Source organism: Falco naumanni, chromosome 20 (assembly GCF_017639655.2).
Source record: "Falco naumanni isolate bFalNau1 chromosome 20, bFalNau1.pat, whole genome shotgun sequence".
Lineage (NCBI taxonomy): Eukaryota > Metazoa > Chordata > Aves > Falconiformes > Falconidae > Falco > Falco naumanni.
Genome location: NC_054073.1, coordinates 2,051,639 through 2,073,786, shown reverse-complemented (window position 1 = coordinate 2,073,786; position 22,148 = coordinate 2,051,639). Strand labels below are relative to the sequence as shown.

General features: G+C 57.2%; 2 protein-coding genes across 6 annotated transcripts in view; both read right to left on the bottom strand.

The window, feature by feature from the left end:
• SNX27 (sorting nexin 27) overlaps positions 1 to 5,877 on the bottom strand; it is a 34,238-nt gene extending 28,361 nt beyond the window's left edge. For all 3 annotated transcript variants that reach the window (XM_040618608.1, XM_040618609.1, XM_040618607.1), the window contains exon 1: positions 5,567 to 5,877. In XM_040618608.1, the coding sequence (XP_040474542.1) occupies positions 5,567 to 5,850 (284 nt within the window). In that variant the 5' untranslated portion in view covers positions 5,851 to 5,877. The remainder of the gene's footprint in view (positions 1 to 5,566) is intronic.
• A 1,239-nt stretch (positions 5,878 to 7,116) lies between these two features.
• TUFT1 (tuftelin 1) lies at positions 7,117 to 21,499 on the bottom strand. Of its 3 annotated transcripts, none has more exons than XM_040618740.1 (13): positions 21,390 to 21,499; positions 17,020 to 17,094; positions 16,635 to 16,739; positions 16,139 to 16,225; positions 14,183 to 14,263; positions 13,749 to 13,820; positions 13,008 to 13,121; positions 11,359 to 11,487; positions 10,493 to 10,587; positions 9,755 to 9,860; positions 9,169 to 9,252; positions 8,255 to 8,355; positions 7,117 to 7,921 (listed from the first exon to the last, which is right to left on the bottom strand). In XM_040618740.1, the coding sequence occupies exons 1-13, from the start codon at positions 21,447 to 21,449 to the stop codon at positions 7,867 to 7,869; spliced, it is 1,164 nt and encodes a 387-aa protein (XP_040474674.1). In that variant the 5' UTR covers positions 21,450 to 21,499; the 3' UTR covers positions 7,117 to 7,866. The 3 variants fall into 3 exon arrangements, with proteins under 3 accessions (XP_040474674.1, XP_040474675.1, XP_040474676.1); XM_040618741.1 differs by lacking the exon at positions 21,390 to 21,499 and adding an exon at positions 17,915 to 18,054; XM_040618742.1 differs by lacking the exon at positions 14,183 to 14,263.
• Between the last annotated feature and the right edge of the window lie 649 nt (positions 21,500 to 22,148).

Here is a 22,148-nt window from a genome sequence, read left to right as displayed (position 1 = left end):
GGCCTGCCAGCACCGAGCTGGACTGCTTAGGCGTAACCTTTCTGACTGACATCAAAGCAATGATTTTTATCTGTTCTTTTTGTAGACCCAGATTTTTCTCCGGCTCAGTTCAAGCTGCTGACGACCAAGTTCAAGCCCGTGACAGCAGCTTTGTTTTCCCAGCCGTGCTCTTCCACAGAGCTCCAAGCAGCATCAATGAGCCCCCGAGGACTCTGCAGACCACACACTGAAAACCACCGTCACAGGATGCTCCTCCAGAGATGTCTGTGAAAAGCCTGGCAGGGTCTCGCACTCCAGCTCTTCAAAACAGCATCCCAGTCCCACAGCAGCCCGGCACGTGGGCGCTTATGAGGCCTCTCGACCACCTTTTGGTCCGCAGCTTACGTTTTGTGAGCACAGGTTTGACTCTCAGCAAAAAGAAACTCTCCCCTGCCTTGTATTTTGTCCATCGCTGCTTCCTCAGCACTCAAGCTGGTGAACGAGGAAGGGAAACAGTGGGTACAAAATCCAGCCGACACCACACCAGGCACCAATGTCCAACACATCCCCAGCAGCTCTTCCCTGTCAGGAGCCATTTCCACCGAGCCTACAGAGACTGACCCATTTGCTTTGTTATCTTGAGCCGAACAAAGCAGGAGCAGAGCGCGTAGGTGGCAGAAATGGGTTTAAATTTCTCCATCTTCAGTCATCGTGCCCATTCCTAGGCACATACAGAGTTCTGTTTAAATAGACTGCAGAAGTGTTAAACCAGGGTAGATAAAAAGGCTCTTGCATTTATCTAATTGTACACTTAATGGAAAACCCAGCACACGAGGGTTCTTCATTTACCCACTGCTGTTATCTCTCAAGAAAGAAGAGATACATTTGCAGTTTTTCACTCAAACAGCCAATGCCAGCCTTACTGAGCACACCCAGCAGAGGCTGAAAGGCGCAATCAGGAGACCTGAATTATTCCCAGTTCTAATCTACAGCCTTAACCAGGAAAATCCACTCCCTGTGCTTCAGCAGCCCTGTTCATAAGCGGGGGACAGATGCTGACCTATGGTAAAATGCTCCAAAAACACACAGAGGAAAGCGAGGGACGGAGCCCGGAAAAGCCGGGGTGAATTCAGGAATGCTGCCGGGAAGACGGTGTGTTTAAGAGGCAGGGGGAGCAAAGACACCGATCAGCGGGCCATCAGAGGGGTTTTAGGTCCGCCAAGGCCACCAGCCATACTCAACACATTTCGTGAGTTCCCACTGCTGCAGCTACAGCCGAACAACCACCCACCTCTGAGGCAGCGAGCGGGCTGTGCACCCCCACACGTCTTCCACCTTCGTACCACATCCGGGCGCATAAGACAAAGCTTCCAACACCGATTCAATCCACTTCCTAAATTATCTGAGGTTAAGGACAGGGGCACCCTTAAAGGCTTTGACCAAGGTAAAGCCCGCTGACCATTTTGTATAGTGAATTTTCTGGCCCTGTGTGCAAGCAGCAAAATACTGCGAACAAGCAGAGCATGCGGCTGCTGCCTCCTTTCTACAGACTGTTCCGGACTTATCCAAAGCAAAACCAGCTTTTTCTGTTCCAAGCTGATCACAAAATAAGACTTTAGACCAAGAAGTGATAAAGAGTTTAATCTCACAAAGGAAATACCTTTTACCCCGCACACAGGAACAAGTCAGTCCCACTCAGGTTCAGAAGCAGCAGTCTCTGGTGGGGGTTAATCCATCAAGACCCGTATCGAGGGGTACGACACCTTCCCTTGAAGCAGCCAGTGCTGCGACCGTTTCAGACGCTTCTCTGATGCGGGAATGAATGATGGAGACTGATCCTCTGGTACGGTATCCCCCTTCCCTCGCAATCACACCTAGATCAGACCAGTTTTCCGCTGCGCACAGTTCAGTAATATTGAGAACAAATCCCTTCTTTTATCTGTTCAATTATTTTTGAGTGAGCTTCTCTGCAAACAAAGCAAACGCTAGTGAGATTTTCTTCTGTCAAGATTAGTTATGATTGTCATTCAGGGTGATAATCAAGAACTAAATTAGCTTTCATTGTCTGTCTCCAATGCCCTCAACACCCACAAACACACAACCAGCTAAGAAGATTAGAGAGCACACCATAGCTATGTTGCAAAACCAGCCTTCAAAAGCAAGAGGTCTGAGCTAGACGCTAGATACAGGAACGTGATGCAGCGAAGGATGGCAAGGAAGAACTGTGTAGCGGGCACAGGACCCTAAATAAACTCTTCAGACAACACCTGAAACACCCTTTGATTTTGGATGAGGACTGGGAAGCAGGTTGCGCTCCAGCTCACAGAGAAAAACCACGCTGCTGTTCCTGTGGCCAGAGCCCTCAGCTGTGCAGGGACGGGAGGTCTCTGGGTCCTCCAGCACCATGAATCTCCAGAGTGGGCTGGGGAAAAGCCGTGGGGCGACAGACCCCAGCGACAAGAGTTACCACGTGCTAAATAGCCCATTACTCTGCAGCAGCCTCACCAATTCCATCAAGGCCATGCAGAAGCCTCACCTCTCAAGCTTCAAAAAGCCTCTCCACAAAACTCTCTCCCAGGACAGTTTGCTCCGGGTTGCAGGAGGTAGAAACAAAGTCCCACTTGGGAATAAACAGCCTGTTTGGAGAACACCTACCCTGCACGTGCTCTCGGCACTCAGACACAACGTGAGATCTCCAAAGACACTGAGTGGCCAGCAGTTACTCCTGAAGCCCCACTGCCCAGCTCCAGCCCGGCAGCCCAGCTTTTGGCGAGTTCACCGCCGCTGCTGAACCTGCTGCGGGTCCTGCGGGCAGACGAACCGTGTGCTGGGGCCGGATTGCTGTGCCAGGGAAGCAGCTGCTGCAGCGGATGGGCCCCCATGCCTCCCAGGGAACCCCACCCCCACCATTGTGCGCAGGGTGCTGCTGTGGAAAGGAAGGGAAATCAGAGCTATTTTTGGAGTCTTGTTTTATTGTTTTCTACTCCAACTCACAACCATGCCACAATTTACTTGCAGGAATTGGATTTTAATAGACCCAGGGAGAAGGAGCGTCCTCTTGGCAGAGCATACAGAGACAGTGGGACTTGATGCCGCCACAACATGGCTGGTACCACGTAGTGGTTTTGGGGGCTGATTTATGCAGCCAGGTTAACAAAAGCAAAGGCTGAGATTGGAAAAGAGCGAGTGGACAAGAAGATACATGGCCAAATTAAAAGCAACTTCTCCCCGGAGATAAGTGACAGATAAAGCAAGAGGAAATCCCCCGTCCTTCCAGCCGCAGTTGCTCCCTGCCCTGCAGAGGGGGAAGCCAGAGGTCCAGAGAGCCACAAGCAAACACCCCTCGTGCCCCCTCGTTAACTGTCGTTATCTGCAGGTCTTAATTCTTTCAAACACCACCGCACGGTTCAGCAACAGACTAAAGGTCAGGCCCTCACCTCGTGCCGGCGACCGAACCCCATTCCAGCGCCAGCCTCAAAACCTACCTCTGATTTCAAACACGGCATTTTAAGTGTTTCCCCACAGCGGGCATAAGGAAGAATTTCAGCTCGGCACCTTGCAACGCATGCAAAATATTTCCCCTTGGTCAATAAGCGCTGTTCTTTCAAGTAGATCCTCCAGGTGCAGAATTCACCCCCTGAATGGTTCTTCTGCACAGAAAAATCAAAGTGTAAAGTATTTGGGTCACACGGGAGAGCGCCAAATCCCAACAGCAAGCTTTCTGCAAGGCACGGCCAGCTCTCTAGCCACGGGCTAGTCAGAACAGATCTTCTCTGCTGGGCCCAAACACATGCTGTTGTCCTTCACACACTGCAGCCTGCGAAGACTGGCAGCAAAGCATTCCTGCTGCTATGAAATCCCTGTAATTAATAAGTAATTGAACTCAACCAACTCGGCATGAAGTACAAATACGTAAGGATCAGGAGGTATCGCACAGCTCAGCACGGGCAGAACCAACACCAAGAACCGCAAGACGAAGGGGAACACGCTAAGAAAAATACACCTTGACATGCTGAGGCTACAGAAATCCCTCAAAGAGATTTAACCGATGTCAGTAGTCCACAAACACAGGCTCAAAGTTTAAAGGTTTGTGGATTTGGGTTTGTGTTGTTGGTTTTTTTTGAGGGGGGAAGATCAGTTTCAACACAGCTGAAGCATTCCCATGGAAAGATGTTTTCAGGCTCACATTACAATTCTTGCTGTCAAGAATCAGCTACCGCCCAGTGTTGGACAACCAGAGCTCCCAGTGACCGAGAGGAAGAAAAACCAAGCAGCTGGTCCCATCCCTGAGCATGCACGTCCATCTCTGCCGCCTCCCGCAAGGCCACATGGCTGAAAGGCAGGCCACCAACTCCAGACAACACCCCGGTCTCGTCCCAGAGGTACCTCCCCCCCCCAGGAGGGTCTCTACATTGAAGACCGAGGGTCCCACGGATCAGAGGAGGGTCTGCGCCCTCGCACCCCTCATCCCGGCCCCCGCCAGCTCTCTTGCGAGGGCACCCGTGGGCTCACCCAGCCCAGCTCCTGCAGCCGTGGGCCTCTCCCCCCTCCCGCAGACTTCCTCAGGGTGAGCTCCCCCTTCCTCCCAGCCACCTCCTCTCACATCTCCTAACCTACTTCCCCTCCTTACCAGGGATCTCTCCCGAGAACAGCTTTTCTCTAGGAGCTCAGTGCCTCCCCAGGCAAATTCCCCACTGTGGCCACCCTCTCGCACCAGCCCTTCCCGGCCGGGGAGGCAGATCCCTGGACGTGGCTCCCACAGATAGTCCCGCTGCCTGCGAGCCCTCCCTGCTCTGCCGTCCGAGGGATGGATGCCCCCCAGAAATCACGGTGGGGGAGCACCTCCCCAGGGGCGAGGGGGTGAAGGGGAGCCCACACTCACCCTCCAGGGGAAGGGGCTCTTTCCTGAGGCTGTCACCCACAACCCCACCACACACCCCATGAAGAAGGGGAATCCTTTGAAGACCCCCCTGGAAAACCGAGCGCCTCGCCTTCAAGGAGACGGAGCCTGGCCCCCTCCACCCCAAACCCTCAGCGGGGAAGGCTCCTGCCCACCGCTCCCTGGAAGAGGCCCCTAAAACCCTCGGTGAAAGGGTGCCGGCAGCCCCCACCCCCGCTGTACGAGGGGGTCCCCGGGATGTGAGGCTCCCTCGTGAGGGGTCCCCAAAGCCCCCGCTAAGGGGAGGCCAGGCCCCCCGAGGGCTCCCGGTGAGAGGGCCCCAGCGCAGCCCCCCCAGCCCTCTGGGAGCAAACACCAGGCCTCTCCTCAGGGACCCCCGCAGCAGCGCAGCGGCCTCCCGGGGGGCCCCCCCGAAGCCCCTGGTGAGAGCAGAACAATCCCAGCCCTCAAGCCCCTGCTGGGGTCCAACCACCCACACCAGCCCCCACGTCCCCAACGCAGGGAGGCCCGCCCGACCCCCCCCCCCCGAGCCCCCAGCGAGGCTCAGCCCCCCCGGGCTGCCCCAGCCCCCTGCGACAGCCCCCCCCCCAGGGCTCGGCCCTCCCGCGGCGGCGGGGGTGGCGGCGGGGCGGGGGCGGGCAGCCCCCCAGGCCGGGCAGGGCGGGCGGCGGCCCCCCCCGTACTCACACCTCCAGGATGCGGTCTCCCTTGCGCACCCCGGCGCGGTCGGCGGCCCCGCCGCCCAGCACGGCGCTGACATGCTGCAGCGGGGCGTACAGCTCGCCGTTGATGCTCCGGAGCTGGCCGCCCTCGCTCACTTGACCGCGTACGTTAAAGCCGTAACCGGACTCCGACTTGACGATACGGACGACGCGGGGCCCGCCCGGCCCCGCCGGGGCCCCCTCACCGCCGCCGTTCCGGTGCGGCGCGGCCGCCGAGCGCGGCAGCCCTTCGCCCTCCTCGTCCGCCATCTTGGCGAACAGCACCCGGCCGGCCCGTCACGCGCCCACCGCCGCGCCGGCCGCCGTAGGGCACCGCCCCCCTCCCGGGCGCGGGGCACGCCGGGAAATGTAGTCCCGCCGCCACACACCCCCCGCGCAGGGCACGCCGGGAAGGGTAGTCCGCAGCGAGGCCTTCCGGGAGCGGTAGTGCGGCGGTAGACGGGGGGGGGGGGGGGGGGGGCGCTGTGCCCGGCGGCGCCGTGGCGTGACGTCACTTCTGTGACGTCACGCGGCACCATAAGGCAACTGGTGGCAGAGAGGGGCCTTACTGCAGGGTGGGGAAGGGCAGTTTGGGGCCAGGCCTCGCTGGGGGTCCACAGGCCTCGCTGCCAGCCCCTGGGGGTCTGCAGGCCTCGAGCATCCCGGCCATGAGGGGGTCACACGGCAGGGCAGGAGAAAACCCCTGTCCCCAGGGAGGAGATACGCCACAGCAGGCCCACGCTCTCCGTGGCTCCCTTCTGTCACAGCCACAGCCCTGGCTGACACAGTGGTGGGTGGTAGAGGCCACCGTGTGGAGCGGGAGCACCAGGGAGGCACTGAAACGCCACAGGCTCCGGCCTCAAGCCCAGCTCACACCCCGCCAGTGGGGCTGCTACAAGGCTGCTCTCCAACTGCCTAGGAGGCGCGCTATGGTAGAGATGGAGGAGCTCCAGTTCTGGATCAGAGCGCCACACCTCAACCCAAGCCCAGCTGCCTTCCCACCCCGGGGCACTGGGGACAGGCTGCACGGAGAGGGCAGCCATGGGGGACTGTTGAATTCCAATCCAAAAGGAGCCAGCTGAGCCCACAGCACCCACCACTGCAGCACACAGCAGCAGCTCACTCCTGTGGAGCATGGGACTGGGAGCGTGACATTTGACACAGGGGCAAGACAAAAAAAAGAACAGAAAAGAAGGTGCACACAGCCACCTAGAGAAGCAGGGAGCCCAGCCAGCACAGCCCAAACCACCAAACCCACCCCCGTACATTTCCACTGTTTACACTTATTCAATGGACTACAGTCAGAGGGATTAAGGCACATGTATTTTTGTATTAACGTGGTCAGTACAAACGCCAACAACTTTCCTCTAGAGGTACCCAAGCTCCTTTCCTGAGCATGGGCACACACGAGACAGGTAATAACTCGCAAACCCAGAGGAAGCTGGTTGGTATTTTCCAGTTCAAACATGGGACAGGCAGTCCTCAACTGTGCTCCTGTGGAGGTGGACAGCAGCAATCATGCCTGTCACCACATCATTGGAAGAACACCAATAATTTATTGAAATAAATACAGGTAACAAACCAAACAGCCTCTGGGTTTAAACACTACACATATGTCAGGTACAATTTCTCTACGCTCTTGGGAAAAGCATGGTGATACACTGATTTTTGGCCATGTGAGCCTTGGCCAAGTCTGGAGCAGCCAGATACGTGCTGGAGATCGGAGGTGGAGGCTCCCAACTTGTCATGCGTTGGGCTTCATTGTAGGAAGGAGTCCATCTTAAGGAGGATTTCTTTCTTCTTTGAAACAGTGAATTTTTAATTTATTTTTTTTAAAAACCAAAAAATGGTAACCCCAAGTCCATGTTGGCAAGCTGCAAGCTGAAGGGGGGGCTCTGTTTGGATGAGGCCCTTCAGAAGCAAAGGCTGCTCTCACAGAGCAACCCCGGCAAACCCAGGACTGACCAGGGAAGGCGAGCCTGGCACTCCAGCCAGAGCATCACCTTGTCCACACCCGGGCTGGTGGGTCCCAGCCTCCAAACTGGCATCCGTGTGACCTTGGGACCCAATGGAGACAGCAATGTGGACGCTTCCCAAACCTCCTTCCTCTGCCAGGACCGCCCCGGCTACATCTGTCCTCGGCTGCCACAGTTCTCCAGGGCACAGCCCTCCGCCGACAGCTCCGGGGAGACTCTGGGAGCACAGAGGCCAGAGGACGGCAGTCAAGCAGGGAAATCCAGTCAACGATAACAAGGGGAGTCTTCAGCTCGGACCAGCCCTCGAAACTCATGTTTCCACTACTCGAATGAGAGGCAGTGGCTTGGGGCCTGACAGCCTTTTGCTGCAAGAGACAGAGAGGTTTTGTTCAGCTAGAAGAACTTGGATGGGGTTTGGGGAGAAAACCTGCAGGAGAGGGTCCTGCCCCAGCCCTGGTCACGATAGCTCCCCCCAAAACCGCCCACAGGAGGGATCTCTCCTCCCCTGTACTCCCCTGAAGGAGGGATGCAGGAACAGAGACCTCTCTGCAAACAGAAAAAAACCCCACACAATGCGCATCCCTGAGTCCCAGCATCATCTCCCAGACTGCAGCTCCTGCTGCCCCAGGTAGAATGTGGACCCTGAGCAGCCAGACAGGCTTCCCCCCATCGCTGGAGGGCACCTGCTCCCCACACACCTGCTCACATACTCTGACTTCGAGCGTGCTCTGGAGCTGTGGCCGCCCCGACTGACTTGCTTCTCGATCAGGTGCTCTATGCGGTCGTGCATCTCCAGGTTCTGCAAGGGATGGAGGCACTGTTAGCGAGGAGGAGCTGGGGACGGGCAGGCTGCAGGCACACGGAATGCTTGCTGAGGAACACTCTGGTATAATCACTTGCAATGGGGCAGCTTTTTCTTGAGGGAAAAGAAATCTAGCTGTATGGAAGGACTGCTCACTAAAGGAGAGCTGGGATGGTTTGTGAGACCTGCTGGACACCCACCAGAAACCTGCCAGCATGCAATCTCCAATCCTGACCCTGTTTTCCACCTGGGTTCACAGCGGGCTGTGCTCACACACACTGCCCCCATGCAGAAATTACCAGAATGTGTCACCAAGAAGGGAAGACAATGCTAAAAGTGCCAGTGCAGTCTTGGTTTTTCTCCAAAAAAGGAGAGGTTTGACACTTGTTACAATCCTAGAGGCTGGAATGCAATTTTAATTTCTGACACGCATGCACTCAGCTGCAGCTTTGTAAGCAAGGAGGGTTTTGCTGCCAGAGAAATGTGCTTGATGAGATTATTTTAGACTCGGCTTCAGTTCACAGCTGCTCCAGCAGCACAGGCTGCACTGGAAACCACCACACCAGCCTGGGGAACCAGCACAGCCCCTGGGGCTGCGGAGGGCATGTTTTTCTACATGAAGCAGGTGTCAGTGCCGGGGAAGGGCTTTGCTGCCAGCCACCCTGCCCAGAGCAAAGCTCACTGCCGTGAGGGAGCACAGCCACGACCCGCAGGCACACACAAACCTGTCACACAGGAGGTTTCAGTGAGAGGCTCCCAGCTCAGAGCAGACCCCGTGCACCCCCCTGAAACATCCCTGCTAATATGCACCTCAGCCTCCAGGTAAGCAACTCTCTCCTTGAGCTCCTGGATCATGGCATCTTTGGCTTGAATCACCGTTTTGGAGTTCTGGAGCTGTAACAGAAAAGTTCACAGCAGTTGAAAATCCCTCTTGTGTATGGCTGGGCTAGGGAAATGTCTAGGAAGGAGGGCAGCTTAGCCAGCCGCCCTTCTGCCTGTTAACACCCACAACATTAACTCCGAGGTCTGCATAAAAATCAAAAACCCCCTCAAATTAAGTCTGAGAATTAAGCCCCAGGTGAAGGAGCCTTCACTCACAGGCTTGAGATTTAACTCTTTCAGCAGGCCAAGCTGGGTGCACAGCGCTCCTTTTACACTGCTTTTATTCCCTTCCCCAGCCCAGGGCAGCTCGCGCCGCAGTGCTGTGGGCTGTCACCCTGGGGTCAGTCCCCGCTGCAGGACTTGTGTCCCTCTGGTCCCTCAGCCCCACAAACCAGTTCTTTGCTTTCAAGCAGCTTATATATTTTTTCTTTTTTTCTTTTTTTCTTTTTGTCCCCTCCAAGTCCTCCTAGGCTGTCCCCTGTCTGTCCTCCCACCTCAGCCCCACTTCTCTCACCTGCTCGATCATCTGGCGGACTTTGCGTTGCTGGCTTTTCAGCATGTCATCCAGATGGTGTATCTTCTCCCGCAGCATGGCCACCTCCTTCTCCAGCTGTGCTGACCTGGGAAAAGGAGAGGACGAGAGTCCAGGAGCCATCTGATGGCTTCCCAGAAAGGGAGCACCCACCCAGTTATGCCCAGAGCGGCTTTTTATCAGCCAGGTCTCCTCTACAGCCACACAGGTCTTGAAATATTTTGGCTAGACAAGGTAAGGAGAGGCAGAGACAAAACCTATTCAAGCAGGAGCCACAAAGACTAGCAACCACAGACTGCAGGGACACAGGAACATCAGGAAGAGTCAGACCACAAAACAAGGCCTTCCAGAAACAAGCCACTGCCAATTAGCCCCTGGAGCACCAGGATACCAGCTGGGTGGAACGAATCTGACATTATGGGGAGAATCGGCTGCTCCGGAGGCTCCCTAGGACCTGCCCCGAGCTCCCAGCCCGCAGCGGGGCCGCTAGAGGTCTCCGGGCAGCCCAGCTCCAGAGCTCTGGATCTCTCGGAGCAAAGCAAAACTTCGGGAGGTATTTGGAGATTAGTCAGCTCTTGGGAGTAGGGTGCTGTTTTGCAAGCCAGAGAGCAAGCACGCCCTTTGCAGGAATGTGCAGTCATGCCCCAGCGAGCTGACACCCCGACCCAGCGGCGTGGGCTTGCTCTGGAGTTGGCAGCCGAGCCAGAGGCCAAGCCTCACCGGTCTTGTTCGGCGAGCTTGTCACCTTCCACGCTTCTCAGCCTCGCCAGCTCTGCTTCACCTTCTTTCATCTTCAGCAGCAAACTCCTGTGCTCCTGTGGCGGAGCGAGAGGCTGAGTTACACACGTGGAAACAAGTCGCAACACATGCTCCCTGGCCTCTGCCGCACAGCAGGGAGCTAGAAACACCCAGGGAGCCAGGCAGGCTCAGCTCAGCCTTCCCGCTGAATCTGCGGGTTGTTTTCATGAGCGTTAAATTTACATGCAAGAGACAGGCAGACAGGGTAGCCACAGAGGTGACCGACAGCAGTCATCCCACTCCTTTACCCCTAGGATACAGGGAAGGCACCAACCCATCTCCTTCCCTGCTGTCAGGCCAGGGAGCGCAGCCCCAGATCATGCTCGCACTGCACTGTTAGATTTATGACTTTAATAGTACTAGGAGCAGACCACAGCTAAAAAAAAATAAATACATATAATCAAGGCTGGAGGTTGTGCTCATGCCCCCATGAGAAGAACTGGGTGGCTGTCTAGACTGTGTACTCGTTTCCAGGATCCCTGGAAGAGTCTGCACAGACCAACCAGATCTTCTAGACCTGGGAAATGTGAGTCTAAACTGGCAACAGTCAATTTTCAGCTGCTCCCAGCAGCTGGCTTTGCCCGATGCTGTTGGGTTAAACCTGGTTGGAAAGTCAAATGCTCCGTACGGCGGGTACTCTGGAGCCGGACCAAGACCCGCTGCGGTGTCTGCGCTGAGCACTGCCAAACTCATCACCACTGGGCTCTTCCATTCCCCGCCCCAGCAGAGCGGGACCAGGCAGCTCTGCTAATCCCATCAGCCCCCCACCATGGCTTCAGGGACGGTACCTTCTCCATCCCTGCCATGAGTCTCTGCAGCTCATCCATCTGCACCTCCTTCTCCACCACGCTCTTCTCTGCTCTCCGCAGGGCAGAGCTTGTCTGCTCCACTTCCTCCTGGTACTGCGAGACTGTCCTCTGCAAGCAAGATGGAGATGCCTTTAGTCCTGACCCTCGCGCGCCTGGACACCCGAGCCCTCTCCTGAAGCCACACTGGTGCTCGAAGCCTTGGCAAGCAGATCCTGCTGCAGGCAGCCGGGCGTCTCGGCAAACAGCCCGACATGCTTCAGAGAGAAAAGCTTCTTTAGAAAACTCCCCAGCTTCAAAGCACTTCAAAGGAGCCAGCGCTTAAACGCTGTAGCAATAAAGGCTCCTCAAACGCAAGAGACATGTTCGTTCTCAGCCACACGCACTCTGGGGCTGTTTGCAGGCTCCTCTCGGGCCACCTGCCCAAGGAACTGACCTCAGCCAGCCCCACACCTGCACCAACGGCTCAGGGACTGAGAGGGGACAAGGGTGTCCCCGGGGGTCCCCACGGCAGCTGGAGAGCAGGCTCAGACAACAAGGCACACTGAGAACATCTGGGCAGTGCTGGCAGGATCAACAACCACCAAAACCCCCTCCTCTGCCACCCCCAGGGATGTCCATCAGGCTCAGAGCCTGCAGCCGGCAGCATAGCTGACCCCAGACCCCAAAATGCCACAAAATGCCACCAAACCACAACTTCCCAAGTGCAAGGACTGATGGACTGATATCCCCAGGGCGCGTGCCACCGCCGCAGGCGGACAGACATCTCTGTGCCGGAGGAAGCGGTCGTCGCTCAAACCCACTTCCCCAGCGGACGTTGTCTCCTGACCTGCTGCGGGGAACCCCCCAGGCTGGCCAGGACCAGTTTGGTCTGCAGGACAGGATGCGAGCCGGGACGTCACCGCTGTCACCAGCACTCGGAGCTGCGAGGTGACGCGGTCAGGCCCAGCCCATCCGGGACATGAGCAGTCACCAGAAAACACACCGAAAGGGACAATTAATCACCAGGGCTGAAGAAGGGAGGGAAGTGAATGTGGCAGCTTCGTCAGCACCACGTGGCAGGCAGAAGCCAAGGAGACCCGTGCAAAGGGCTCGGGTGCCTCCCAGTCAGCTTGCCCACCTCGATGGCAAACAGCCCTGCAGAGGAAGGGGCTGAGCTCCCAGAGAGGCCACCCAGGCCAGCGCTGCCGCAGCAGCCCAGCACTGTGGTGGGGAACCACAGCCTTTGTCCCTGCGCAACCCGTAGGGATGCTCTGCTGGTCCCCATTCCCCACAAAACACCTCTCTTGGACACTGAGCCTGGCTACAGTTGGAAAGACTCGGCAGAGTCTGGGGGGACCACCTTCCAACCTGGCTGCTGCTACTACTTTACGCGATTTTTAACTGGGAAAGCACTTAGGTCTTCAGACTCATCTGGGCAACCAGGGAGGCAGTTTGCCTCCCAGGTTTGGACTCCCTGGTGTGTTTTAACAGCGTGCACCAAGCCCACTGCCCTGCGAGGAGAAGCCAGGCACCTCCAGCAGCCCAAACTCACATGCCCATGTGGCTCCTCAGGCTTCCAAAAAGAAAAAAAAACCCAAAATAAAATAAAAATCATGCTTTCCCAGCAGAGAAGTGCACAGCAGAGTCACCTCAAAGGCTTTCTTTTCCAACTGATGACGCTTTTCAGCCTCCTGCAGCTTTGTGAACAGCCTCTTTGCCGTCTGTCGGATCTTTTCGACGTCTTCACCTGAGCAGTCCTCCTCCTGCAGAGATGGTAACAGGACAGGATGAGCAGTCAGGAGGTATCAAAGGAGCCCTCCACCCCAATGTGGGCAGCGCTGCTGGTGACAAAGCCCGGTAACATCACTTCTCAGCTTGAAAAAAAAAACCCGAAAGGCGCTCCTGTCCTCACCTCCCACGCTCAAGCCGACAGCTTCCAGCCCTCAAGATAACGCACACAGTATCCTTTGGTTGCCTTCCAAGCCCTGTTTGCAGGATGCCATCCTGATCTGCACTTGGGCAACCTGAAACCCCGCAACATGAACCAGGTCCACAGCAACCCAGCCTGAAACCCCAGCCCAGAGCATCTGCCCCAGCCAGGGGAAAGACAAAGAGCTGGAGAAATATTTACCAGCTTAAGATTCCTGTTATCCCTTCTGCTAAAAAGGTCTTGTGTGCAGAGGTTTAAAAACCCATTATGCACATTTTTATTGCTTTAATAGAGCTGCCCTCCATTTCTGATCTGACCCTGAAAAAAAGGACTAGGGTTTGCTGCAGGAGCACCCGATCGTGTGCTGAAGAGGTTTGAAGTTACCTGCTGGGAGGAATGAATCAAACTAAACCCGATACTTCTTTCCGTAGTGCTGCAGTCCCCCTCTTTAGCTCCATACCTGCTCCTCCCAGGAATCGGCACGCAGCCTCTCAGGGTACAGCCAGCTCCCGTTCTGCTTTTCCAGCACAACCTGCGTAAGCAAAGGACAGATGGACAGGGATGTAACGCTGGCTGGCATGGCTGCTCGCGCAAGAGCACAGTCACATGCAGACAGCTAGCTCTGGGGCACCGCAGCAACTCAAGACTGAGGGGTTTTTTTTCTGCAAATGAACATGCAATAGTGCATTTGGCCAGCCAACGCGTTTTGCTTACTGACTCCTCGTTATGGGCTTGTGCAAGGTTTTGAATTTTGCATGTAAAAGGTGCTGATGTAGCTTTCATTTGCCACAAGCGCCTCGATCTTTAAGGCCCCTTCTATCATTTTCCGGACCCGAAGATGACATCTTTTTAATAAGTCAATGTCATTTAATGCCCGAGAAATGCTCCCGTTACCTGTGCATGCTGTTTATCTCCTTGTCTGTTCTCAAGTTTACTACTTAAGTCTTCCCGCAGCTTCTTCAAAGAACTTCTAGCCTGGCAAAGGCAAGTCAATTTAGCTTGATCTGCATGGACAGTGTCACTCAGCTTAACAGAAATCAAACAAAGGCACGATGGCTGGTACGATGCCCTGCGCCGATATGCAGTCGATGGCTTCTCTGCCAGCCTGACCCTCTAGTTTTACTACAGCCCTGCCTGCAAGCAGCACCGTCTCTGGCAGATACCATCCTTGTGAGGCAGCTGTCCCACACGATCATGGGAAGGAAAAAAGAAATTAATAAAAAACCCCCACAACCAGGCAACAATCTGGAGAAGCTACTGATTTTTCATGCATTAGTCTTCTTCACCTTTGAAGGGCTGAGAAGACCCTTGCTGTTCCGCAGCTCCCTCTCTGCCTTGCTGCAGGACGCCGACAAGTACAGTCTTGACTTGCAGCTACTCGAATTAGTCAGAGCAAGTGAGCCAGCGGAATGATTTACAGGCTTTTACAGCCAATGCTGTCCCAACGCTTTTCAAAGAAAAGCCTTCTTGAAGCATTAACAGCATGGCTTCATCCCTACCTCTTGATTTTAGATGCCTGAGGCGCTGGGGGAAAGCAGTTTGCTGGAGACTGGGCAGCGGCAGGGCAAGGTGAGAGCACGTGTGGCCCCTGGGTCAGCAATCGAGCCCATGGGGACAGCAGTCCATGACTTTGATCCAGCTGGATTGAGTCATCCCCAGTTTTTGTACCACGACCCAGCGCAGGGCACTTCTCTTGGATGCAGGCGGACTGGTACCACCACCGTGACTTACTGGTTTAGCTGATTCCCTTGGGTTTCGCATGCAGGATTAAGATGTACTGCACGGTTAGGCTGCTTCAGCTATTCTGATAAGGCTATGTACAGCCTTTGTGGCCAGATGAGGTCCAAGTCCTGCTCAGCTCTTGCTAAGAGGCCCTTTTAAAAGCCAGCTCCTGTCTCCATCTGAGCTGTGGGGCGCTACAGGAAAGCTCCGATCAGAAAAGCTGAAGCCGAAGCCCCAGGAGTGGGAAGGCTCACACAGAAAAACGGCAGCATCCAGGTAGCTGCGAGATAAGGTCTGGGTGAGCAACACCCCCAGAGTGCTGCAGCCCGGGGCAGGCAGGAGCCAGGCAGGTCTGGGCTGCACGCAGCAGGCAGCGGGAACAGGCTGTTTGCTTTCAGGAAGGGAAAAAACATGCGTTTTGGCAGAGGAGTCAGAAGGATGACGTAGAAGATCTGAAGGCTGCCCTACCAGATCTGCCCCTCGCTGCTCCTGCGGCCAGCACCCAGCACAGAAACTGCCCCATGAGAGAAAACTCACATTTAATTTTTTCCCTCCCCTTTTTCTCTTTTTTTTTTTTGCTTTGCCTTTTTTTTTTTTTTTTTTCAGGCCAAGCTTTCCAGAACATGCATGCAACCGCTTCAGTGCCTTGCAACCAGCTCTCCAGAAATAACATCCCCACCAGGAGCAGAGGCAAGGGTTAAACTTCCGAGAGCCTCATCATCTAGTTTACTTTGGGAGATGAGACATACCAAAGAAACTGCCTTTTAACAAGAGGCTCTGGTTGTGCCGCACCCAGGCATGCAGGGGACAGCCTTGGGGGAAAGTCATCACGCAATTCTCTTCAAATTCAGTCCATATAGCAGAGCAATTAGTCAGGCTGAATTAATTTATGGCGCTTGATTAGGCTACTGCCCTGTACAGGCAAGTCAACAAACTGGAGAGTTCAGCTCCGCTGCCAGTTTGCCAGAGTGGCTGGGGCTCAGCTGGGGCTCGAGTGCCACAGCCGGCATGGGCATCGCCACCGCTCACGGGGAAACCCCAGGAGATGTCCCCGGGGGAAGCAGAGTGCCCCAGACCCTCACCCGCAAGCCCCTGCGCAAGCCAGAGCCCCTTGCAGATGTTAGCTACCTCTTGAATGTAACGAACTTCACTTTTCAGCTGGTTGACGTGTTCGTCGTGGTTCATGCCACCCTCAGCCCGCGCCTTGAGATAAACCTGCCCAGGAGAGACAGTGGCAGCACGTCAGACCGTCCCGACTCCGGCCAGCCCGGGAACACCAGCAGCAAGCCCAGCTCCGCAGGGACTGGGACATGGAATCCCACTGCTTCCCAAGGCATGTTGTCCACAGATTTCCCATTTGCGGTTAATTCCCTGTCATTTTTAGAAGCTGCTCCTCCTCCCGTGTGACCCCCACCCCATAGAGCCCCTGCTGCTGCCCCAGGTTCTTGCTGCATCCCCCCAAAGCCAGGGAAGCCCACCAAACTGGTGCTGCCAGCCAGCTGCACTGCACCAGTCCTGCCCTGGAGAGGTTTCTGCCAGCATAGCTTCAGACAAAACCTTTTTTCTGGCCCCACTTATTAAACAACATCGCTCTGCCACAAAGGCAGGGAGCCAGTGGCTGTACCTTGATAATCTCCTCATCGCCATCGTTGGATTTGATGCATTCGGAGGCCAGGGAGTGACCGTTGCTGGATCTGTTGGCCACCATGGCGAAGGCTTTTCCCACCGGCTGCAAGAGACAGAAGCGGCAGGGCTTTCAGAGAGGTGGGATGAGCTGGAACAGTTTGCCCGGCTCCAGTCAAACGAGCATCATGCACTTTTGCAGAGGAACGCAGCACTGAGCACAGCCTTGGGAACTGACACCGAAGGGTTTAACAGACCAGGAGGCGAGTTTTCTGATTCACAAAGCATAAGTGACCGATCCTCCACCAAACACCCATTCCCCCCTCCTGAAGTTAGCTCAAACACTCGTATTTTCAACACCAAACCCAGCTGCAGGGGAGACCCACCTTCTGTTTCGCCTGCTCGCGCCTGTCGCCGGGGAGGTCATTCGGCAGTGTCAGCCGCAGCACCTTCACGCTTTCCTAAAACAAGAGGTGGGATTTAGTTTTAAGTTTAGATTCCCTGGAAGTCTCTTTACATCCAGCTCTGGTACGAGCAGAGAGCCAGGTCAGCATCGTTGCAGACATGTGGACAAGCTGCCTTCCGCCTTGGTTTGAGCTGCAGCTGGCGAAGTAACGCTGGGATTAAAATGAGTTGTAGCAAGCACACGACGACTACATTTATCAAAGCCATCAGGGCTTGGAGGAGACGTGGCCCAGCCAAGGCTGAGGTAATGCCGATGGGCTGGAGAAGCGACTGCCAGGCTCATTTTCGTGCACTGCCCTCCGCTGCCAGGCGTCACGGCTGTCCTCCGTCACGGTAGCTGGCTACGGCGGGGCCAGTGCACAGCGCTCAGTAGCAGCCCTGGAGAAGGGCAAAAGCAGCCGTTACCAGCTCATGCGCTGGGACCTTGCTGGATTCGCCCTTCTCTGCGCCACCACGGCTCTGCCTGACCTCTGCAGGCACAGCCCCGGCCAAGCGGAGCCCACTCCAGCAGCAGGGCGCTCCCTGGCTCAGGGCCACGAGCACCCACAGAGGCTCCAGCCACAGCCAGGGGCTGGTCTGCCTTTACCACTTAACTCCTCACCCAAAGCCTTCCTACCAGTGCCACGGTGTTTCAGCCACATCCAGCACCGTGCAAAGCTCAGCTGGCTTTCGAGGCGATGCCCGGAGCACACAAAGAGCCCTAAAGCACCGCACAGACACCCAAAACGCTCCACGGGGTTGCCCACTCTCCTTCTGCAGCTCAACACCAGCACCGTGCACCCGCAGCAGTGTGGAACCCCCCTTTTCCCGACAGACCTCGTCAGCATCCAGGTAGCTGTTGCTCATGGTCCTTATTAAACACGACCCCGAATGCGGGAGCTATTTGGCGCGCAGTGGCCACAGCAGTGGGCTCTTGGGCGGCAGCACCGCAGAGCTGAGGTAGGTGCCCGCGCAGTGCTGAGCGCCCGCCCCTCGCCACACCTCGGCCACGTCAGCCTCCTGCTCTCCAAAAGCAACGTCAAAGTATTTCTGCCTCCCGTTTCCAAGTGCTCTCTTTGCCATCCAAGTCTCGACAAGCCATCTGTTTGTTTCCAAAATATTTTGTATACACTGCTTGCACAAACTCTAGCTCCCAAGGAAACGTGGAGCCCTCCTACAGATCACAAACATGCAGCCAGACCCCTTCACTCCCCTGTTAAGACAATTATCCAAGAGAAACTTCACTGGGGCTCTGCTAGCACTCAGCAGTACGGATCATTTAACCAGATACTTGTCTGCAACTCTTACTCCAGGGAATGTTTTCCTTGGCAAGACCCAAGAAGTTGGAAACTTTGGTCAGAAAAACTTAAGAGCAGCTGGATGTAGCACGTTCCGTGGTTTTGGGAAGATGCAAGAAGCACTCAGGTTTTACGGCAGAGAAAATGGCTCACGGCAGTGCCCGCATGCGAAGCATCACTCATCATCCTACTGTTGCCTAAAGCAAGCGGGATGCAGGAGAAGGCCAGGGGTAAGAGCATGGAGCAGCCCACTCCCACCTGGGCCGCCGATGGCAGGGCAGGAGCGTTGGCATGGCACGAGCCTGGCAGAGCTGTCAGCCACATGTCAGTCCCTTCAAGCGTCCTTACTCACAGCTTTGTTTACAAGCGCCAGGATCTCACGCTCACCATCCCCATCCCGTCAAGCCCGGGCAAGGGTGGGAGGCTGCCAAGGAAATCGCTCGCTTGGGGAAGATCCACTGCAATAAGAAACAAGCACCAGCCTATTTCCATCCCCGCAGCCAAAACTATCCGGAGTCGGCACACGGGTGCTTTCTGTCCCAGCAGACCCCAAATAAACCTGCTCCTGGGGAAACCCACCATCAAGCCAACGCAAACCGGCTGCAGCAGGAAGCTGAGAGCTGCCGGTGCCTTCCCAACCAGCACCGGCACTTACCAAACCTCGGGTCAAACAACAAGGAAACCACCCATGCAAATGCTGGCGGGGGAAGGCTGCGCCGTCTCCATCCTCCTCCACGCCGGGGAAGCGCGGGGGAGGCAGAAGGATGGCCAGACACAAGATGGATGTTTGAGCAAAGGTTCTCTGGCCCACTGGGGAAGAAAACCAGCTTTTTCAGCTCGGCAAATGCTTTTAAGGAGGCTGAGGCAGGTGCAGGAGGTGGAAGCCATGGCTGGGTTAAAGCAAACCACTCCCTGCCCAGCTTGTTTGTCTGCAGCAGCCTCGGCTGTGGTGAGCTGCGCCTGGTCGGCACTGGGCGGATGGAGAAGAGGAGACGTTTGGCTCTCATCTCACACACCACCGGCACGGCAGTCCCTGGCAATGCTCTCGCACGGTTGGTTTTGGGCTTTGCTTTTACCATCCCACCAGCCAGAGTTTCATCAGCTCCTTGCCAGTGCCGGGGCAGTTCCAGGAGAAGCAGCTCCTCCAACGCAAAGCTGGAGCGACCCAGAGGGACGCTGCAGCTGGCACATGCTGTCCTCCCCTTCCGAGGTGTCAAATTCAGCTGGGACAGGAGTAGTGGAGTCACAGGGACTCCCCTACCTGCTCCTTTACCTCCTGGCTGGCATAAAATCCACTCAGCCAACACTCACCTGCTTCCAGCCCTGGAGCAGAGGGGGCACTGGGTTTCATACCCCCTCCGTTGTTTTCCAGGGAAGGCAGGAGCGCCTGCAACGTGGCCCACACTGGGAAGATGGTGGAGTACCTCACACTCATCTCCTGCTTAGAAAAAACCCTCCTCGCACAGAAAACGCTTCTTTAATGCCCCAACCGTGCACCCCGAGAGGTCCTCCAGCCTGGCAGCGCGTGTTTATGGCTTTTACTACCAGCCTCGGGAATTAACCATGAATTAACGTGGCCAGGTTCGGGCAACAGCTGCGGTGAAGCACCAGCAGTTGCAGGCTCCTCGGCAGGATGGCCGTGCTCCCATCTTGCCCTTCCAGGAGGTGTTCCCGAAATCCCAGCAGCCCTTTGGGTCCAACCACCTGGCCAGAGCCAAATCCCCGGGAAATGAGGGTGAGCAGTATCAGCTAGGACAACCAGGGACGCCAAAGCCAGTTTTAAACCTTTTGGTCTATTTTGCACCATCTAGCCCAAAAATCCCCGCTTTGGGTGGAGGGAGAGACCCCAACTCCACTCCCGGGGAAGAGGGAACCACGCAAATCCCAACCACATCCCGGGCAGAAGAGAGGCAGCACTGACCCACAGCCGGTGATCCCGACGCGGCATTTTGCAACCGCAGGGAAGGCACGCGGTCTGTCTGTCCATCCTGACTGTTAAATAAAAACAGGCCTGACCTGACCCAGAGGGTATCGCCGAGGCTCAGCAGCAAACAGCTCTGGCGTTTGGAGATCACCGGCGTTACAGAGGCGCTTATCACCGTAATAACCCATTAACCAAACGAACCCAGCGCTGCAATCGCTCCTTATAAGGCCGGGAAAGCTGCGGGGAATTAGGACTCTCCTAAGGAGACTCAGAGCTGAGTCACCCGGCAGGGCTTGGGCCGGGGAGCCGGGCAGCCGCTGGCATGGCAGACGGCAGCCGAGCACCGGCGCGGTGCTTCGGTCTTTTGGGGGATCCCTCCGGTGGCCAAAACCCGAGCAAAAAACTGGAGCACCGAGCTGTGGCGGGCAAGCCAGGGTGCCGCGCCGGTGCGGCGCTGGCTTTGGGGTGCTGCCAGCCCCACCCAGCACCCGTCCTCGCGGCGATGGCCTGGCTCCCGACGGCGACGGGGAAAACCCAACGATAAGGAAGGGAAAAACGCGAGGCCCTGCCACAACCCAGGGAGGAAAGCGCCAGAACAGGCCGGCTGTTCCCACCACCCTGGCCCCACTGCCCCCGGCAGCTGCTTGAGGGGCGCACTACCCAAAAAATCACATTATCCAGGGATGGCTTGATGGCCACGCAGGACCACGTGCCAGCCGGGATTCCAGGAGTCCCCCGTAAGCACAAGGGGGGCTGGCGGGACCCCAACACCGACGCCGGGGTGTACCTCCGTGTGCTTCGCTGTCCTCGCCCGCCCCACTGGGGTTCAGCTGGGACCCTGCGGCGCAGCCCAGCAAAGGTCCCAGGGATGGGACTCCCGAGCCCCCCGGAGCAGGGAGGGGCCACAGGGCCCCCCACAGACCCCCGGACCCGCCTCACGGCGGCCGGGCGGGCTGGGGACCGGGTGGGCACGGCCGCGCTCCACCGACGACACGTCCCGGGACGCCCCGCGGGCAGCAGCCGCCCCCCCGGGAGCGGCGGGAGGAGGCCTGGGGCGGGGGGTCAGGGGGCCCGGGGGGGCGCAGCTCACCGGGCTCTCGCCGTGGGGCCGCACGTCCAGCACCGCGCACCAGCCCTTCAGCCCGTTCATGGCCCCGCCGCGACTGCCGGGCCCCGCCGCCGCGCCGCGCCTTTACCGGCCCCGCCCACCGCCTGGCCCCGCCCCCGCCCAGCCCAGCCCCGCCCACCGCCCCTCGGCGTGCCGCGCCGTGCCCGGCAACAAGCCCCGCCGAGCCCTCGCCGAGCCAAGCCAGGGCCTGCCCGGCAGCGCCGAGCGGTGGGGTGCCCTGTCGAGCCGAGCCGTGCTGAACCCTGCTGAGCCGCACCGAGCCCCGCTGAGCCATGCCAGAGCTGTGCCGAGCCGTGCTGAGCTGTGCCAGAGCCGTGCTGAGCCACGCCGAGCCATGCCAAGGCCTGCTGAAGCGTGCCAAGCCGTGCCAGAGCCATGCCAAGCCACGACAGAGCTGTGCTGAGGCCTGCCGAGGTGTGCCAAGCCGTGCCAAGCTCTGCCCCAAACTGGGGTCACGCTCAGCCATGGGAGCCAGCGCCGCCTCCCCCAGCCCCCGCTCCGCCCCCCCCCCCCCGCCGTGGTGCCCATGGGGGAAACTGAGGCACGGTGGGGCCCTGCCTCCTTACCGGGCCGAGCAGCTGCTGGGGAAACCGAGGCACAGGGTGGGGACGGTGGTTGACCTCGGCCCCGACACGCGTGTCCGGGAGGAGCTGAGGGCAGAACCGGTTGTGCCGGGCTGGCTCAGCCGCAGCGGGGACGCCGTGGGCCGGATGCTGGGCA

What these genes read in the sequence shown, in the direction of transcription:
- TUFT1 (XM_040618740.1), bottom strand. Translation starts at nt 21,449, where the DNA reads ATGAACGGGCTGAAGGGCTGGTGCGCGGTGCTGGACGTGCGGCCCCAC. An exon ending in GGCCCCACGGCGAGAGCCCG is followed by an intron (nt 17,095 to 21,389) that starts GTGAGCTGCGCC and finishes CTCTTGTTTTAG; the next exon opens with GAAAGCGTGAAGGTGCTGCG. An exon ending in AAGTTCGTTACATTCAAGAG is followed by an intron (nt 14,264 to 16,138) that starts GTAGCTAACATC and finishes TGCCTTTGCCAG; the next exon opens with GCTAGAAGTTCTTTGAAGAA.